At 34.0% G+C, this 21,437-nt stretch overlaps 2 protein-coding genes across 3 annotated transcripts in view; one reads left to right on the top strand and one right to left on the bottom strand.

The window, feature by feature from the left end:
* Positions 1–7,679: 7,679 nt before the first annotated feature.
* LOC137401654 (cyclic nucleotide-binding domain-containing protein 2-like) overlaps positions 7,680–21,437 on the top strand; it is a 67,353-nt gene continuing 53,595 nt past the window's right edge. For both annotated transcript variants that reach the window (XM_068088106.1, XM_068088107.1), the window contains exons 1-2: positions 7,680–7,770; positions 9,852–10,015. In XM_068088106.1, coding sequence (XP_067944207.1) covers positions 9,978–10,015 — 38 coding nt within the window. In that variant the 5' untranslated portion in view covers positions 7,680–7,770; positions 9,852–9,977. The remainder of the gene's footprint in view (positions 7,771–9,851; positions 10,016–21,437) is intronic.
* On the bottom strand, positions 12,287–18,575 carry LOC137401851 (interferon alpha-inducible protein 27-like protein 2A). The gene is made up of 3 exons (XM_068088325.1): positions 18,497–18,575; positions 14,231–14,344; positions 12,287–12,372 (listed from the first exon to the last, which is right to left on the bottom strand). The coding sequence occupies exons 1-3, from the start codon at positions 18,573–18,575 to the stop codon at positions 12,287–12,289; spliced, it is 279 nt and encodes a 92-aa protein (XP_067944426.1).

The following is a 21,437-nucleotide window of genomic DNA, read 5'->3' on the forward strand; positions in this document are numbered from 1 at the left end:
CTCATTAGCAATAATGCTTGAAGTCGAATCCGTACCTAATCTGTTCTGATTGGTTGTCATACCTGAGAAACCAGTTTTGAATTGAGTGAGGTTAAACTACAGTTCGACTGGTTGTTTGAAAAATTATAAAACATGGGTTTTTTGTAATTTGGGCAAAATATGTCAAATAATCTGTAGTTTTTATGCAGCTCAAAATGAAAATTAACATACATTCACAGCCACAGAACTGTATACAGTACAGATTATAGTACAGTATTAAAATAACCGGTCTCAAACTTACGGAAATCTGAAAATGATCATTCCAATGTTTTCTTTAATAAAGTCAAACTTTCCTTGATGGAACAGTAGTAAATTAAGGTGTATTTTGACAAGCAGTTTATTGTATTGTTGTAGCCCTTGACCCACTTTAAGAAGATTGTCAAGTATGTTATCGTATTCATGAAATGGATCACAGCTCTGAGAGAGGAGTAAGTTGTCATATTTATGCACTTTCCATTTATAAAATCAGCTGAGAGTTGGAAGATCTCTGATTAATAGTTTAAAAAATATTAATAATGTTAAGTTAAAGTAAAAGATAATATTGAAATAAATAACCGGCTTGTTTTTAAAATGTCTAGAGATTAAATTACATTTAATAATTGGCATGCAAATTCACGAAGGTACTCTAGTGAGTGTACATCTATTTACAGGTGAGTAGGCTGGGCGGTTTTTTTTATCTTGAATTATAAAATGTAAATGGCAGAAAACAGGTTAAAATCTATATAATGTACTTTCAGGAAAAATAAAATTTTCAACTTGAAATCAAAATTGTTTTAAAACCCAATTATGAAATTTGCAGACTTAATATTTGAATCAGACTTGTAGAAATATTAAAAAAACGTTGTAGGATTGTTCGGTACCATCCCCCTACAACTCTTAAATATCCTCTTTTGCGCTGCAATGAATTGTTCTATTTAAGAATGAAATGCTCTCAAAATGCCAAATGGAAAAAATTTGAGCATGCTAAAAGTTGTTTTTGCTGCAATTTATGTACAATTTTAGTTTTCTGCTAAGAAACTGTTGGACAGACGAATTAAAGATTGTAATCTTCAATGGGACGTTTTTATTTTTGACAATTTGTTACAATGGGGGATTATGACTTTTGGTAATTATCTTGTGCTCCGTGAGTTCTTAAATAAGAGCATTTTGATCAAAGCTTACACAATTTTAACAATATTTTGTTTTCAGCACTAAGATAAAATATTCGGTGGCCAAAAACAAAAAAAAGTATAGTTTTTCTAGCATTAAAAAAATTTATTTATTTAAGAAGCGCTGCAAATACAGGTCAAGTGTTACAATGCGTGAACAACTTCTTGTTTCCTTTTTTGCTTTTGATTTATTTGAGTGTTGAAAATTTAGTTAAGGTGTTACAATGTGTAGACAACTCCTTGTCAATTTCTTGTTCCTTTTATTTATTTGAGAGTGTTGAAACTTAAGTTGAGCATTGCAATTTGTAAACAAATCTTAGTTTTCTCTTCGCACCTTCTATTTTTGTTCCTTAATGTTGAAAACTTAAATCAAGTGTTACAATGTGTACACAACTCCTCAATTTCTTCTTGTTCTTATTTATTTGGAACTTCTAAAAACCTTGATCAAATGTTATAATGAGCAAACAACTCCTTGTTTTTCTTTCATTTTATTGAGCAAGTACATAGAGATAAGGAATACAAGCAAAACGCTGAATTATTGACTGACTCTCACAATGCCTCGATAGATGAGGTTGTACAAACCAATGATAAAGCTGATGATGAAACTTCGAAAAGCTATTGATTTTTAGTATAACACGTTTCAATAATATCAAGCAAAACAAAAGAATTATTTAATAAATAATATCTGCAATTGACTAACAATAAAATGATGATGTATTGATGATGTATAGATAGCGCAAGGTCACATGATTTGAAGACAGTGGTTCATTTGCCGTCTAGTGATTGACTCCCAATCAAATTACGTATTTTAATATACTCTGCTATTACGCAACTGGACCTCTTGTCTGAACATGAAATCTGTTGACAAAGCTTTAGCGTCAAAAAATATGAATAAGCTTTTTTTATCAATATATTTCAATCTTTTGCAGAGCTGAGAAAACAGGTGGTGGCGGTTCTGAAGCGATCACTGGCATGGCCACACAGGACTTTGCCTCGGCTATGATGTCTACTGATGGGACGACCTTTGACCCTAAGCATTTTCAATCAAAGAAGGAGGTAAGATGTTAATACATCTCAGTAACTAGCCATTTTATGCCAATTTCTGGTCTATATTACTCATCACTTTTTGGCAGGTTTAAAAGTGACATTCAAACTACATATTTATTTCATTAAAGTGAATGCTACCCTGTTTTTGTTCCACATACAGCACTGCGCAAAATAATGAGACCGCCTTCCATGTTCTCAAAAATCATAATGCCTCTATTTTGATCATTGTTACAGCCTTAAATGTCTACTTATTCCTACAATATGCATATCGACAGACTCAGAAATTTGTGCTAAAGAGAATGGTATAAGGTGCAACTATGTGCATTGTATATAGACAAAAATGCTTTTAGCTACTCAACTTATCACACTTTGTATTTTGTAAATGGCATGTTATTACCCATATCAACAATAATTTAAATGGTTGGTAAACTAATATTTCATTGCTATATTATGATATCATTAACATTTAAATAATACATGATAAAAAATTAATTAATATTTTGTTGGCTCCAGTCACACTTAGCTTTTAATAGATTTGTCTTACTTTAATCTGGTGCCACTAATCTGTTAATTGGATTTGGTTAAATAGCTTGACACAAATTTATTAGATACCATTGCATAGAGTGCAGCATTTTGTACACATTGGTATAAAAATTGTTGAAAATAGGGTGTGTCGAAGGTTGACAGCTCTTATAGGACTTTGAAAACAACTCAAATTGGAGACTATTCATAAGCTAATGCCTGTAATGAAGATTTATGCTGTGACAGCTTTCACTTCGATGTTGGGCAGGTTCTGCAGCTAGCCATAGCATTATTTTGAGTCAACTAAGTTTAACTTCGAGCATTGAAATGAGTTTTTCAAAACAACTCAAAATTGGAGACAGCGCTGTAGATGAATAGCTTCCTTCTCTTGTCAGACATAGGAAGCTGATCGAATGAATTAATGTTTTTATTTTAATTAAGCAAAGCACTTTAACAGCATTAACTAACATATTAATGCTTTTAATCTCACACCATGCTGAATGTGTAAATGTTTTCTCTAGCAATCTAACAAGGCAACTGAATTTTTGTCAAAAATCCAGGAAAGCTATCACTGCAAATGTGTCAGCTTTCAATTAATATGTGTATTCAAAAGCTTCATATTTATACAGAGAACACAATGTGTAGGTAATAAAATTGCAGCAATATCTTTGACATTCCGAATAAATGTATTGAATTTTCCGGCAGTAATATTTTATAGGCTTACAAATTCTGAAACACCGAAAGTTCATTTATATTATGGTAAATTTAGTGAAGTCGAAACAGAAAACTTTTTAAATAGTCAATTAAAATTTTGGCACCTTGACTTACCTTGAAAACTACTTTTATACCATTTCAAAAGTACTCTATCTTAAAACAACTTATCAACAACGAGTATCCATAATTATTATTTAATCTACTGAGCTTAAATTTATGCTTTTGAAAATAGATATCGTAAATATCTGATATAATGCGACATTTCAAAGATTAACTTTGCCATTGGCACATTTTGTCAATCTTGTTTTTTATTTATGGGCTGTTGGGCACTACTTTTACCAAATTTTGGGTGAAAAAAGTTTTATAAATGTTTAAAATGAAATAATTGCAACCAAATTAGATAACAGGCAGCACTTTTAAACCTGACATATGATTACAGGAAACATCAATTTTGCCCAATCCTAAAGACCCTTTTGTGCATTAACAGGAAAACCCTGCTGTAACAAATACTTAGTTACAAAAAGTTATGCCAAACATTCGCAAACCTGCATTATTTTATATACAACTAATTAACATTACAATTGGAATGTGGTAGTAATTTAGAGTTCAAGAGCTCAAGTTTAAAGTTCATTTACCCATATGTGCTGTCACACAGTAGATGTGGTGACACCCCGAGTTCTTATATACGACCCCTTGTGTGGGTCTATCAAGAGAAGATTCAAACTTTTCGTTAGACGTTGTTTTTATTGCAAGTGAATCACGAATATGAAAGTACACAGCCAGCAGCATGTCAGTACCATATTGTAGCCTAGTAGTTTGTGTGTGGGACTATAGAGGTTGTTTAATGCACAGTACTCAGTTCTCACTGTTCAGACGTTTTTTAAAGTTTAAACTTTTTAAATGTCCGTACATTTTCCAGTCTGTATTAATCAGAACAAATAAAAGCTGTTTGTACAGTAAAAACAGACATCATTCACGAATGCAAATTACATTTTACAACATTCAGATATAAAACTGGCAATCCAGTTTGACAACGACTGTTGCCAACTAACATTTTGTTTAGAAGCATTCTCCGAGTAGTAACTTTTCGTTGCTGACCAAAAAGGTTGGGTTTTGATCAGCTTTCGGACAAGCTTTGTTGGGTGTCACACAGTAGATGTGGTGACACCCCGAGTTCTTATATGCGACCCCTTGTGCGGGTCTATCAAGAGAAGATTCAGACTTTTCGCTAGATGCTGTCTTTATTGCAAGTGAATAACGAATGAATCAAGCCAGCAGCATGTCAGTCATTATATACTAAAACATTATTCCGGTAGTTTCCAGAGAAAACAGTATTATTAGTCAGTTGCTAAAAATAGAATATTGCATAATAACTAAGTAAGTGAACTGTGTCAATAAAGAAATAGTATGACTCAACCATGGATTGCGCAATACTACATCAGCTATGTAACTATTGCGCAATATGCATGTATAAAGTCAGCAATCTGATGCAGATTATATTGACACATGCGATGACTGTTAAAATTAATGCCCACTCACCAGTACGTATAGCAAATTAAAAACCGCATTTCTCAGTAAGCTGAACTACTGTATTATATATAGAAGGTTACAAAAGAACGTGTAGGCAGACAATGGGCTCCTATAGGCCCACTCAGATCCGTATAGTTTCATAGAATCCCGCTACCAACAGAAGCGTATATGGGAGCCCACTCATTTCCGAACAAACAGGCTGCGCCCACTATTTTGGTAAAAGAAAAATTACATATAATCGAGAGACCGCAACATTACCCAACAAAAATTACTCCCATTGGTAGTCGCTCTGAAGTTAATTGTTGTATTAGACACCATTTGAAAAATGACACGTTTCCCTACAAGAAACTACCAATAATTTTTTGTAAAATTCTAAAGTAAATGCAAAAAAGTGAGGTATTAAAAGCGAGGTAGGAATATTCTATTAGAGATCAGTATGTTGATCGGGTTTGTTTGGAAACAGGAGTTTTTGTTTCCAGATGTGGTCGCGGGACTCTGTGAAGCTATAGGGCTTTGTGCCCACATAATTCAGGAATCACATACATATATACATGTACATGTATATATAATGCTATACATATATGCCATAAATATATATATATATATGCTATATATATATGCTATATATATGCTATATACATATATATGCTATATATATATAGCATATATATATATATAGCATATATATATATAGCATATATATATATATAGCTCAATTATACACAGCTCTAATTGACTCGATTATTGAGCCCTTTACTTTACAGTGTAAACCACATATACTATATATATATATAATCTTTCTTATGGTAATCAATAGCCATTATTTACTATGTGTTTTCCACGAGGTACATGGTCACTATGCCGTTCTAACTCAGTGGTAGAGCGTCCGGATAACAAACTTGTCGTAGCCTTCGTGGTGTTTGTCGCGAGTTCATCAGAATGCATTAAAACATCCAACAGAATGCGAAATTTCATTATCAAGATTTTAATAACTATAGCTAGAGGGACACACATACACACATACTTTGAGAAATAAATATATATTTCTCTATATATTTTATTATTTACGTTTATTTTACTCAATTGTATATATATATACACTATAAATTCCTAAGAATTATGAACTAGTATTACTAAAATTAGAGTGCTCAACAATATATTGGAGCAGCTATATACTAATAAATTATTTAAAAGCAATACTTATCTTTTTTCTCAGCTGAGAAAAAAAGATAAGTGTTGCTTTTAAATAATTTATTAGTATATATATATACATATATATGAGCAATCTTTCTTGTGGTAATCAATAGCCATATTTTACTACGTGTTTTCCACAAGGTACCACAGCGAATAAACCATATAAAAAGCAGTGTACAACAAAAAGTAAAAAAGAACAACACAAAAAAACTATAATCTACCTAAGAAACTAATGAATAGTCTAACTAATACAATATGGTAATGTTGGAACAGAATGCATAAAAATGTAAAAAGCAAGTTTGAGGATTGATATAAGTATTATTTAAACAAAAAGTGGATAAATAAAAGCTTTGTGAAAATAGTTATGCATATCTATGACAACAAACTTCTAGTTATGAAAACAACGTATAGTTACTATAAAAATGTTAAAATAGGGAAGGATAGATGGTGAATGGCATGATTGGTTAGAGGGTAGTAGGTGTAGTTTGAGTTCTCCATGCCCCTTCAACTACCGTTCCTACAAGACCAACATACGCGCTAGAACTGTACATATACGGTAATACGTGAACATAGATTGCGTTGATAAATTTCTGAGTTTACGATTATGAAAGTTTAGACAATGACGTCATAGCTCGTCAGCTGTGGTGGCGGAAATGCCACGCCTCCAATTGATAGCATATTAATGAGACACTAACTTTTACCCTCTAAAACCCATTTAAAAAAATAGCTAGGGTTACTTAACTACAACAATTCTACTTCTCAAATCTTTACTTTGTTGTTGACTTTTAGATATTAGGAGTTTTCTTTTCCTAGATACTTGAAAAGATAACTCTTAAACTATATATAATATACCGTAACTGGTAAAATCCGTTTGTTGAATAATACGGTAATTACTATTTTGATTATTATTAGAAGTTAGGCTTCTCTGTTAGTTTAGACTGATGTAAAGTCCCCCCGTCAATATTTATTTTTAGCAGTAGTTCTAAGCTTCAAAAATGTAAAAAGAAGTTCAGCTCATCGCAGGTGTATGTAAATGACCTGAACAGACGCTGCCGCTGGAGTGAGACTCTATATAAAACGATGTTTACACGATTGTCTATACTCTATAGTTATACTCATCTATGTTCTACTTAGATAAATCTCCTTGCTTATGAAACTGAACGAGTTGACGTTTGTGTCAATGCGTTTGTTCTACAATAGCCGTAGTCGCTATGTACTGTATATACAGTTCAAGTGCGTAGCCGGTTTCGCTAAGCTTTTACATGTATGCGTATTGATGCACACGTGCATACTGAGAGAGACCATAAAAATTATCACGGTACTGTACATGTATTTTCGAGATAAAACAAAGCTACGAATTTTTGACGATTTACCAATAGCGATTATAGGTAGCTACATACTCGCAAGCTACTAGCCTACTACCCACTATGCGTATTAGAAATTTAGTAGCGAGTGAACCTTTTCTTTTTGTTAATTACAGAGTCGCGGGCGTGTTTTCGGCACGATTTGCGTTAGTAATTTGTCATACATTACAATAACTTGTGGAATGCTGTGAAGATTTTCATTGTATTTGCAGGTATACAATAATTTATGATTTACAAGTACCGTATGTAGTAGCTTAGATCAAGTACGATTACAGCTGCAAATTCCAATCGATGGTTAATCAACGCATCAAAACATGTATTTTTTTCTAATGTGTGGTTACTGTTCGATTTTGCAATCCATGGCACTTTGACAAAGTGTCATGGATTGGAAAAAAAAACATGGTTTTTGTGAAAAAACCGAAAAAACCAGGTTTTTTGGTTGAACCAGTTTTTATGGTTTTTATAATTTTACCAAGGTTTTTTGCAATTTTAAGTCTAATTGACATCACTTACCATAGCTACATGATTGAGTATTGAACATACATATGTGGAATCATCTGTTGAAGATGGCAATGTGTGAGTTGTTATGGAAAAAATAGAGAAAACATATGGAAATTTCCGAATGAGTCTTTAATCAAACATGATCGATGAAATACAGAGCAGAAATCTTATCGCATAAAGTGAATATTTTACATACAGCTCTATGTATAAGTATGAATTTTAATCCAAGTGATTAGTCGTGTTGTAGTGTAGAGCAGAGCATAATGCAGATGCATTTTTAGTGTCTGGAGCAGTGGCAGATGACTCAACTTCTATCACCTGAATACTAGCATGACTGTCTAAATTGGTGTTTTCGGCTTGACATTTTGCTACGTGAGCTTTAAGCCTATCTGCGTGACCTTGCGTTACGACCGCACACCTATTACATTTGCCTTAAAACCTTTGCCTTTTGCAGTTCAAGTGAAAAACTGCCAAACGGGATCCTGTTTGCGAGGCATGTTGAAAGTTTGAGGCAAAACTTTAACTTTTCAAAAAACAAAAAACTTGATAAACGGAATTCTAACAATCCAACTACTTTGGCTTGTGCCCAATAAATGAAATATTAGTTTGCAAACTTGAAGCTTTTGCCCAAAAAGATTTTATTGTTTTAATTTCTAATTATAAGTAATCCTTTCTCACTGGCCAGACTTGAGAAAGTATTCATTCATTATTAGAGACGATGATTAGATTAGTATATTTCACATGGTTTTTATATTGCATCAGTAAAGAGATCCTCATATCACTTGATAAAACCAATTGAAAATGAAATTCACTAAGTCATTGTTGTGCTAGGATTTCATGTAGTTTCAACTTGAGCTCTGCCATCAATTTACTACTGTGTCCTAAATAAACTTTCACAGCTGATAATTACATATAATTGCATTTCTACTGCACATAAACCACTAGGAGCTTAAAATATTATGTTTTTCACCAAAAATAATGAAAAAACCAAAAAAAACTGGTTGTTTCACCCTGATTTAAACCGGGTTTAAACAACTCGGTTTAAACCATTGGTTTAAACCGAGCCAACCCTGCACTTTGTTGATAGAAGATATTGTGAAAACAGGTTCCACTGGCTCTAATGATCAAGGTGCACATCTTTACTGTGAACAATATCATACCTGTGTCTCAGATAGCGATCTGATGGCAATAATGATGCATGCACTTCTTCGTTGAGTCGACTATTGTTTAATTTTTATGTGAGAGAAAGAGCATCTCTTTTGTAAAATAAACGCAAGCTAGATGATGTAGTTTGGGCTCATAATGTTTGTCCAATCACAAGATTTTACCGGCTATCCTACTATGTTATGCTACTATGTTATGCTACTATGTTATGCTACTATGTTATGCTACTATGTTATGCTACTATGTTATGCTACTATGTTATGCTACTATGTTATGCTACTGTGTTATGCTACTGTGTTATGCTACTGTGTTATGCTACTATGTTATGCTACTATGTTATGCTACTATGTTATGCTACTATGTTATGCTACTATGTTATGCTACTATGTTATGCTACTATGTTATGCTACTATGTTATGCTACTATGTTATGCTACTATGTTATGCTACTATGTTATGCTACTGTGTTATGCTACTGTGTTATGTTACTATGTTATGCTACTATGTTATGCTACTATGTTATGCTACTATGTTATGCTACTATGTTATGCTACTATGTTATGCTACTATGTTATGCTACTATGTTATGCTACTATGTTATGCTACTATGTTATGATTGCTCTATGCAGATTCTGTTGAGTGCTGACGTGCGGGACATTCTTAATCAGCATCCTTCCTTACGAACCAAAGAACAGGTGCAGCTGGCAAAATATGGACTGCAGCATGTTCAGAGCTTTTCCGAGTATCCACTGCATATGCAGGAGAAGCTTGCTACTGTTGCTTACTTCCAAGAGTAAGTGGTGTGCAACTAGCAAAAGGTGAAGTGCAACTAACAAAAAGATGTGTGCAGTTAGCAAAAAGTGGTGTGCAACTTGCTTATAAGCTTCAGTTGTGTCTGGCCACTATCCCTGGGTTTCCTTGCAGTTTCTGAATAGTTTAGGGCCTGTTCACGTACATTGCTTTCATTGGGCATTTGCCAATTTAAAACTGTTTTGCCAGTGTTTTCAACTTTTGTACAAACACTCTCGGTAGACGATGCATAAAATGAGTTCAGCAAAAATATTCAAGTTCTGTAATTAATGACTGGAAAGGGTGCCTGGATGCTATTTGTGCAAGTCAGCATTCAATTAAGATTTAGCAAGGATGATAGCTGTTATTTTATATTGTATTTAAGTTTTTATTTTTTATTACTTGGATCTATTTCGTAGCAATAGTAACAGTAAAAATGGTGACGTAAACTTCGAAACGAGTGCCACCATGGTAATTTTTTATTTTCCAATTTTTTTTAAAAGTAAGTCTAGATATATAAATTTTTTCTTGACTAAAATTTGGTCAAGGACATAAAACCCAAGTTATAGCAAAGTTGGCCTTATAGGGTGGTGCAAGGAAAAATCTCCAATAAATTCAAACATTTTAGTTTCTCGTACTAATTTTGGAATAGGCCTATTACAAACTGTTAAAATCCATTCTCACATCTTTCGTGAATACATTGTCCCACGGCCTAAAGTATGGGCCTTTGCCACAAATGCATTTCGTAGCTGCGCATTTAGGTAATCTGTTTTCCAAATTGTAGCATATTGTCATTTTAGATATTTTTTTCGGACTTTTTATTGAAGAGAAATTGTATTAAATGCTTGTTGAGCACCTGTGGAGAACCTTATTAATTAATGCCATTGTTTGACGATAATATTCTTGCAATAGCATCGATGGTTATCAACAATAGATTGTCCTCAGTTAATAAAAGCGATCAAATATAACTTGAGATTAAATGCATGTAGGCCTATGTATATCACCTGTTCTTAGAAATCAATGGCTTTTACAATGCAATATAGTAGTGGTAGAGAGACTGAGCTAAGGGCAAGGTAAGATTTTTTATTATGAGAATCTTGTGTAAAATTTGGCGAATTTTTCAGTTTTTTAAACATTCTCAAATGTTTGTTTGTCGTAATACAATATCTTATCTATCTAAAACATTGAACAAATTTTAAATCGGCCTATAATTGATCCATGATATATTGTCACTTTTGTGACAATAATTATCCATTGTTAAATTGAAATAGATTTAATTCAAGTAATGAATAAAAAATAGATGACAACAAATATTTTAATTGACATACAGCGCTGCAATAAATGATAGACCAGAACCAATAGTTAATCATGTAGAGGCATACATACATGTGTTAGAGTTGTTTCCCCTTTTAAGAACATGGTCAAACAACTCCAAAAGTGTAAAATTACTTAGGCAAGAGGCTTAGCTATCATTAATAATCAAACACCTCTATAACTTAAACCTTTTACACCTAGTATACATTTCTTGAACATATTCTTTTAAGAAATTATGACTATTAAAGCCAAAATTATTTTGTATTCGCTTGATCAACCAAGTGAGTCAGTTGCAGGCAGGTGGTAACAGGGCCAGTCATGTTTTGCCAATGCCCATGATTTGCCATTGTCTATGGCAAAATGTTTGCACTCTGAATGAATATATATATTTTCTTTCAAAATATATGCACCATATACAGCATGCTTAGATTAGAAGTTTCAAAGCAAAGGTTTCTGACGAGTGGCTTAATACTATAGGTTGTTGTAGCAAGAAGGCTATAAAACCACCGGAGCTTTACTTTTAAAATCTTTTTTAAATAGTCAATGCTGATGATGGTTTGATGGTTATTTAGAAGTTTGGCATTTCCGTCAAAAAACTGTATCCAGCTTTGTCAATTTTAAGAGTTTTAAATATCAGAGAACAGCAGATAACAGCACGATGACAGCAGATTATCCTCAGGGCTAAATTTGGTACTAACTTAATGAGTGATGCAATATTGATGCTCATTTCCAATTTAATATAACTCATGGTGACTGAGTTAATATTATTAATGAGCCAAAATATTCACGTTCTGCTAAGTATTTTATTTTGGTTCAAATATTATCACATTGACACTCAATAAATTATTCTAAAGAGGGTGGAAACCAAAGGACGAATGGGAAAGAATTTCACCACAACTGCCTCTCTAAGAGTAATCACAACAAAGTTAGTAAAACATGTCTGCTATATTTTGTCGAGTTGTTAGGCGACTGCAGCTATGGCTGCTGCAACTGCTCCTGAGGCAGCTGCTGTTGCTCCACTAACGACAGTGCCAACTCCAGCTGCCCCTACAGAAACATATCACATAAACTGGTCACCACACAAGCAACTTAAGTAATTATTATGCAACTAATCAAAAATAAGTTGAATACACAACTAGCAAAAAGTAAGTCGTATGCACAACTAGCACAAAATAAATTGAAAGGCCAATAAAAGGCTCAATATAAAAATTCTTGTAGCACTAGTTTATGACAAACACTTCGGGTTCTACCGAAGATCCCGTATCAAATATAGATGCTCGCTACTTTACAGTTTTGTTTCAGCTTGGTCTAGTTGTCTAGTCGTAATCTGATCATGTGACCCAATACTTTGCAAGTAATTTCTGCAGCATTTTTCGATAATCACAGGTGACCAACAGGCTCGTCATGTTTATCAGACAATGATATGTATTCCTTCGAGCTAAGGTTGAAAAATTAAACAAATTTTTACGGTAAGTTATAAGATATCAGTGCTGAAAGTGAATGCATTACAATGACGATAAAGTAGACGCGTATGAACAATAGGCATGGTTTTATAGGCATGGGCAATGGGCATGGACGAATGAGGTTGCATGAATGTGTAAACAGAAACCATCTACGACAGCTACATCATATTTGAGCCGTTTTGGAAAGAGATTTTAATCTACGGCGGTTTCGTGATCGCTGCAATTAACTGTTCGTTTTTGAGCTTTTAGGAGCTTGTAATCACATTTCCACATATTTTGCACCTACAACACAGCAGAGTAAAACATATTGAATCTTGATACCAAATAACTGCAATGTAAATTTTGTTGCAGGTCAAACTTTAAGTTGCAGGTCAAACTTTAAGTTGCAGATTTGATTTTGCATTAATGTTAAACTATCTCATTAACTCCTTATTTGATGTCTAGTTCTCAGACAGTGGTTCATGCTGTGATTATGTCTTGTGGCAACAGGTTCACATTCGACAAGATGCCATTTAATGATGTTGTTGCATAGAGTTAAACCACTGAGCCCAAGAATGATCCTGTGATATATGATGATACTGGGTTGATCCGATGGGTCGACGCTCTATTGTGTACAAAATAATGGGCTACCAATTTTTGGCAAACATCTATTATTCGGCGACACAAAATTAATATTCCGCAAAATTGTTGTTATCATTTTTATTGTGTATGCTTTGTTGTGGTTAGAGCGACATGAAAGTCGTGATCTCATCTATCGTTATTTATGCTGACAGTTTGAAAATCTACTGCCTTGTTATTGTGCGACTAGTTCATTGATGTACAATCATCAACTCTGAAACTTATTAATAGACTGAAGGTTTAGTTCACAAGTCTATTATAAAGGTTACATATTATGTAGGCCACAATCATGTTATCTAGGTCGCTATCATGTTATCTAGGTCGCTATTATGTTATCTAGGTCGCTATTATGTTATCTAGGTCGCTATTATGTTATCTAGGTCGCAATCATGTGATCTAGGTCGCAATCATGTGATCTAGGTCGCAATCATGTGATCTAGGTCGCAATCATGTGATCTAGGTCGCAATCATGTGATCTAGGTCGCAATCATGTGATCTAGGTCGCAATCATGTGATCTAGGTCGCAATCATGTGATCTAGGTCGCAATCATGTGATCTAAGTCACAATCATGTTATCTAGGTCACAATCATGTTATGTATGTTGCAAGTGTGTTATATAAATCAGAAACGTATCATGTACGACACAAGCTAGTATATCATGGAGTTGCAAAATAGCAATGGTGTCTGCACGCTATGTGATTTTTACTACAAATTTAATTGACTCTAAAACCAACCATGTATCACTGTGCAAGCCAAGGCAGATAAATATTGATATTGTTCATTGATTTTGCCAAACACAGTTATTGAGTTTATGCGCTACTCACCCGCACTTTGACATACTGCAAACAATGAGCCAGCAGCTACATTGCCAATTCCAGCTTGAACTCCAGCAGCAATGCTGCCAGCAGCGACACCTCCAGCGGTGAATCCAACAGCTCCTTGAAATTAGGTAGAGCTATTTTAAACACATAGGATTACTAGGGAAATGAATTGAGGCTCACTGAAGTGAAGTTGTCTGACCATAACGCAAAGATCGGACTGATTTTGTTGAGAACTGAATTGTCTGATCATTCAACTAATACTTTTTGTTATTGAACAGTTACTACCCACTTACATACTACTGAATCCTTACTAAAACTTCATATTTCTTACATTCATCATTCAGATTATTGATCAATCAGGAAGAACGCCCAATTGATTAATTGGACTTGTGTATATACAGTAAGTGCCAATACTTGTGTATATACAGTAAGTGCCAATACTTGTGTATATACAGTAAGTGCCAATACTTGTGTATATACAGTAAGTGACAATACTTGTGTGTATACAGTAAGTGCCAATACTTGTGTATATACAGTAAATGCCAATACTTGTGTATATTTAAAACTTGTAAACTTTTTCTTGTACCACATTTTCTTGTAGGTGATTCAAAAGTACCGTTTTTTTATTTCGCATGCATAAAACATTCGATAAAAATTTTCTATTAAGGAAACTCGCATAACTTGCAGATTATTTGCCAGTTCCATCTTGCAGTTAACGCGAACTAGTGAATTATCAATATCATGGAAACCTAGCATACGTCACAGTAAAAACTTAAGATGCAAGGTGATCATACCAAAGCAGATCTTACAATAGATTTTATAACTAAAGGAAACCTACAATAATTACATTCCATCCTCACTATCATTTTCGATATTATTTTCAATAAGTAAGTTCTTAAAACTGAAAAATATATTTGATGTCGATCAAACCGGTCCTTATAAACCGAATTTGGAGACTAAATGCTATGGGAAGTTGCTGAAATGTAGCTTTTGAGTAATAGCTTGGCAGTACAATGGAAAGTAACTTTGTATGAGGTGTTGTTTGACAATAATCAATAATTTTCAATTATAAAATAACAAAAATATACGGAGATAAGAAATATAATCAACTTGTTGATGCTGAAGTCAGCTATACCTGCTCTCCTATTGCAAAAATCACTGATAGTTCAAGAACTAGTTCAGCTAACTCTAAAGCAAAGTAGGACAGGTTTATTGAAAGGAATCTCCGTCTTTATGTAATATTGATACTTTTGATATGCAACCAACGTGTCTTAGTTTCAATAGTGAATATGAAAAGGAAAAATTGAAATATAAGCTTATAAAATATCGTGTGAATTAAAATTTCAAATAAATTTTTAATGATGTTTTGTATAATAAACTAAGAATTGTATGTCAATTTCGGATTATGTAGTGTTGTACATACGTACACATTCACTCCCTTGCATGATGCTGGGAGGGAGTGTGGACTAAAGATTGTATGCCAATTTCGGCATACAGTCAAACATGGATAACTCGAACTTCACGGGACTAAGCGAAAGTGTTCGAATTATCAGAGCATTCAAGTTATCAGAGCACTGTCACAAGTCCATGTATTTACTTATTTATTAGTAGATACATGTACATATACAAACTATAATATAAATCAAAAGCACAAATGGCTTGTTTCAAATTAAATGCTTCTAATGTAAAGTTTAAAACGTTTTTATCAAAAAGTATAGAGATTTTTCTATCACTTGAGATTGGTTTGTTGTTTGAGGTGATGTTATTGCCAGGACGTTTTTTAGATTGACATTGGCAAAACTTGATCGTTGTTGAAATGCTCAAAAGATAAGACATCTTTTTCTTTTGAGCGTTTTACCCACGATCAATTTTGCCGATTTTTCGTGAAGTTTATGCAAAGATTATCTTACTTTACCTTGCTTCCGAAGGGCGATTGCTAAGCGGATTTTTGGTATAAATCAAATTTCACCAAACCTTTAGAAAAGTCATTGACAAAAATATTTTGTCGATGGTGGTAATAACGACGCTTATGTATTACGAAAAGTTGAGGTTTACCTCTATGGCTCTAAAGTGATTTTCTAAAGCGATAACAACCGTTTTGGTAGCCATTGGGAAAAACAATTCGAGTTAACAGTGTTGAGTTCGAGTGAACGGACCAAAGAAACCGTTCGAGTTAACCATGTGTTCGAGCTATCCGTGGGCGAGTTATCCATGTTTGACTGTACTTAGTATTGTACACAAGTAGACACTCTCTCCCTTGCGTGATGCTGGTAGATCAAGTATACCGAGTTATTTTGGGATACTGATACCGTTGCTATGCTAAACAGGAAGTACTTAAAAATGGCGTCCGAAAAACGTAATCGTTTATTTTTTGCTGATTTGAAATATAATTCTGACATTTTGGACACTTATAAAGAGTACTTTAGTGTTCCAGCTGATGTCAAAAGAAGTGAAAGTAAAGGGAATGACCATAATCTATACCTAACAATTCTTATAAGAATATTACAATATTTAATTATAAAAATAATTATTTGATTTTATAAGATTTAATTATAAGAATAATTATTCGAATTTACAAGATCGAAGTATATAATGACCGATGGTGTGCAATATGTTACTGTTATTATTTTTTTTAAAGATTTTGTTGATCATGCTACGGTTGTGCACAATATCGCGGCACTTGCAAGCCGTTTTTAAAATCTGCAAAATTAAGTAATACATTTTTTTTATAGATATACAGCTAATTCTATGACAACCAGCCAAAAACTGTTTACATTTTTGAATTCAGCATAATGTTTTGGATACAGTGACAGAAATCTAGATAAATATCACAACCTCTTAATATTGGTTGCTATGACGTTTTGAAATGTAAACAAAATTTTGCATCAGTGTTCGTTTCACAGACTTTAACACCAGTTTTCTCGGAACTATGTTTTCGCACTAATGGTAAACGTGCATTCAGTTTATTGACCATAAAATCTGCTGTAAATAAGCTAGAATCAAAATTCTTTTTGCAAAATAACCGTGAGAATTTTGTCCATCTGCTAGTGTAGATAACTCTAAATCTTATAATTCTGACTTTACCATGGTTTCTGTGATCATGACACAAATACCCATACTTTCTGATATAATTGACTAATTTAGAACAGGCTTGGGCAGCGCGCGGCCTTCAGGCAAGTGCGGTCGCCTTTTTGCTGTTTCAAAGCGGCCTTTTTGTTGCTGGCTAAAGAGGACAAAACTGAATGTACTTTTTACTACAATCTAAATACTGCAAAAATCGATTACTCGCAGCTTATCCTCGTGGCCTGTTTGATTTACCTGGAAAATTTGATAAAAGTTGTACGTGGCAGTTATGGTTTGACGTAAAGTTGCTGTAACCGCTGATCTGAACTCAAGTGCGAGTGATAAGTTGTTATAGGAATAACTTCTTAGGGAAGGAAGGAATAACTCAATCATGAGTTATCACTGCTCTTGTCTGCAGAAAATAACATCCCCTTTTTACATGGGGAATCCCCTCCAACGGTTTCTTCCCACAACAAAATATCCAGCATCTCTGTGGCAGTGAGTTTTCAAGTGCAGCATTGGCAAGTGCAGCGATGTCAAGTGCAGCAAAGATTATAAAAAAGCGAAGCAAATAATAATACAGTCATTGCAATAATTGGAAAAAATGATTTTTTTCCAATTTCCATGAATTTCTAAAATTTTATAATGTTAAAGCGATTGCTAAAAATTCATGCTATTAACATTAACATTTTGAGAAACACTGATATAGGAAAATAAACATTATTTTCCCTGCACATTGTTTTTCCTCCACTGCACTGCAAGTTAAAAGTTATAGTACACAGGTGATGGTGGTCTTTTATCAACTTACCATCCGAAAGTGGCCTTATGCCTAAAAAGATTGCCCACCCGTGAGCGAGAAACATCCTGGCAGTCAAATCACCTCAAACATTTAAAACAATCTCAAATAGTTGAAAATTACCCATACTTTCTGATATAGTCAACTGAAAATCTTTGTGAAAGTGCATCATTAAATTGTAATGGCGGCCCGCACAAGGTTTACCTAATGGGTAGCATGACTAGAGATTTTCTGGTTAATACATCTAGATGTAATCCTTGCGATAACAGTATGAAAATGGTTCTCTAGGAATGTAAGCCAAGTGGTAGGTCAGCTTATCCTCGTGGCCAAACTTTGACATTCGCTTGTTTAGTTGTGAGAGAATTGACAATAAGGAAATACAATATGACTTTTTTTTCAAGCCAACTTACCTAAAACAGCTCCTGGAACGACTAGCCCTCCCACAGCCACTGCTGTGCCGACAGCGAGAGTTTTAAGAGCGATGTCCATTCTAACTAGCTTTGTAACCGCGTGTCTCCGCGTGTCTCCGTTTACGTACTGTAGGACTGGCTTTCTAGGTGAGCCAACTTAATTGGTCACGTGTCATGACTACAGAAAAACAATTGGCGCGGTGTTAACTCAGGTGTATGATATCAGCGAGCTTGATTTCTCTTTCAGTGGGTGCCATATTATTGACTGATTTTTGCCTTACCAACAAAATCTCAGATAGCTTGCATATGCAAGCCTAGTAATCAGTGCTCTCCTAATGCTTTGGTTAGAACTTATGTTGATATGTTTTATGACTAGGCAAGAGTGTGGAGGAGTTGGAGTAAAGAATTTTATGTGACGTAAACATCCTTTCACATTAATTCCACTGAACGCAAATAATTTACGTAGTTTTTACTTCTTATTACTTAAAAAATTCCATATACCATAAAGCGGCAAACCGGTGCATGGGCTCAAATTAAAATTGAATTATGAGAATGTCATGTTTAACCTTAGAAATATGGTTTTCTCTCACCGCACTTGGGAAGGAAAATGGAGTAGAGGGGTATCACTATCACATATGCTAGTACACTGGTAGAGTGTAGTCTGGTGCGCTGTTAGAGATCTTCATGTGCGCCAAGAAAACACATAATAAGCAATTGCGCAATTATTTAGAAACATTAAAATCCGTTGCTTGTGGCATTTCTTAGAGTGTCGGTCTATCAAGCTGGATGTCACGAGGAGTCTCATTAAAAACAATGTTTTATCCTACCTGTTAACACCGACTTCGGACAAACAGACAGACATTCATACGCTGCTCTTATTATAGTAAAATGTATTTCTTTTTACTATATTTTAAACATATTTGCAATTTTCTTTTTTTGTGGCACAGATCTTGTTATCTAGAAAAGGAAAGAAATTGATTAAATAGACAATGAGAGTATTCAATCTCCTTAACTTGAACCATATCTGTCAGGTATAACTTTTATCGTAGGTTCTGTATAAATCAGACACGCTGATTCTGATTTTGTACTCAAAATAAAGATTGGTCCACCGACTTTCAGTCATTAAGGCTTTTTTAAAGGGTTTCAATATTCATCTCGAAAACATGAGCACAAAAAAGTGCGATAACAACGCTAGCTTGGGGTGACATCGCGCTTTTTTGAGCTCATTTTTCTCGGCGTTCAGCCTATTAAACATCATGTAACAAGCTACGAGCAATTTTAAATACTTATCCACCTTTCATAAAAGACTGATATTATTTTGAAGGCGGAATTTAGATAATAAAGGGTTTTAAGACACCCATCTCTATCATTCTAAATCGGACTAAAAATCCCCAATTTCCGTACGTGAAAAGCTAGGCTACGTCACATATTTATGGGTGGAGCTAGTTGTGCCGTTCGTGTTGGTTTCGAGACCGATATTGAAACGCTGTAAAAAGCTTTCATTACTCTGAAAGTTAGTGGGCCAATCTTTATTTTGAGTACAAAATCGAAATTAGCTTGTTTTATTTACCTGGAAAATTTAATAAAAGTTGTACGTGGCAGTTATGGTTTGACGTAAAGTTACTGTAACCGCTGATCTGAACTCAAGTGCGAGTGATAAGTTGTTGATACAAACCAACACTAACACAGTTACTGTTGAGTCGTTAAATTAAAAAGTAAAGTTTAGCTTTTTCCTTTTCCAAGGACCAGAAGGTGAGTTTGTGAAGATTTTGGGAAAGATCAGGCGATTTGCATGTGTTTTACTGTTCGTATAATGCAAAATCTCGATAACGAAAACATTCTCCTAGTGGATTATTTACGTTGTAGGAGCGTCTACTATATATCTGACACAAGCAAGAAATACTTTATTGTAAACATGGCTCATATCAGTTGAAACCTTTCCCTATTGTTTCATTTTATTAATGGGGCTGTTGTAAGATTCATCTTTCATGAATTCAAACTTGTTTTGTTCATGGTTTAAGGTTGTATGAAGTACAAATCATGGTGACCCAATTATTAACAAACAGCCACTGGAGATAGGAGTTCTGATGCATGTAGGGTAAAATAGGGATACTGATGATGTGACTGTTATCTAGATATTAGCAACTGATTACCATCGATAAAGACGGAACTCCCCTGGGGACTTTGTTCTATTTTACGGTATGATTAAAGTCCACCTTTTATGAATTTCCCTGCACTAAGTTCAGCTACCTTTGTTCCTAATAAATGCCAGATAAGAATTGTTAGGCTAACAAATACGCTGTCAAGACTTAAATTTCAGTATTTGAACAAGACTGAAGTCTACACTACTTACAAGGTGTAGTCTCAGAAATCATGAGTTAGCCTGGGTGCCTGTAAATCAGTTTTGATATGAAGGACTACCAATGTTTATATTAATAGAAGTAGAGAATTGGTTATACAGACTGATGTTTATATAAGTAGAGAGGTGGTTATACAGACTGATGTTTATATAAGTAGAGAGGTAGTTATACAGACTGATGTTTATATAAGTAGACAGGTGGTTATACAGACTGATGTTTATATAAGTAGAGAGGTGGTTATACAGACTGATGTTTATATAAGTAGAGAGGTAGTTATACAGACTGATGTTTATATAAGTAGAGAGGTAGTTATACAGACTGATGTTTATATAAGTAGAGAGGTAGTTATACAGACTGATGTTTATTTAAGTAGAGAGGTAGTTATACAGACTGATGTTTATATAAGTAGAGAGGTAGTTATACAGACTGATGTTTATTTAAGTAGAGAGGTAGTTATACATACTGATGTTTATATAAGTAGAGAGGTAGTTATACAGACTGATGTTTATATAAGTAGAGAGGTGGTTATACAGACTGATGTTTATATAAGTAGAGAATTGGTTATACAGACTGATGTTTAT

Source organism: Watersipora subatra, chromosome 8 (assembly GCF_963576615.1).
Source record: "Watersipora subatra chromosome 8, tzWatSuba1.1, whole genome shotgun sequence".
Lineage (NCBI taxonomy): Eukaryota > Metazoa > Bryozoa > Gymnolaemata > Cheilostomatida > Watersiporidae > Watersipora > Watersipora subatra.

Bases quoted from the DNA above. Each gene is read 5' to 3' on its own strand.
- LOC137401851 (XM_068088325.1), bottom strand. From the start codon at position 18,575: ATGGACATCGCTCTTAAAACTCTCGCTGTCGGCACAGCAGTGGCTGTG. The intron at 14,345-18,496 runs GTAAGTTGGCTT...CCTAATTTCAAG, and splicing joins CGTTCCAGGAGCTGTTTTAG to GAGCTGTTGGATTCACCGCT. The intron at 12,373-14,230 runs GTGAGTAGCGCA...ATGTTTCTGTAG, and splicing joins TGCAGTATGTCAAAGTGCGG to GGGCAGCTGGAGTTGGCACT.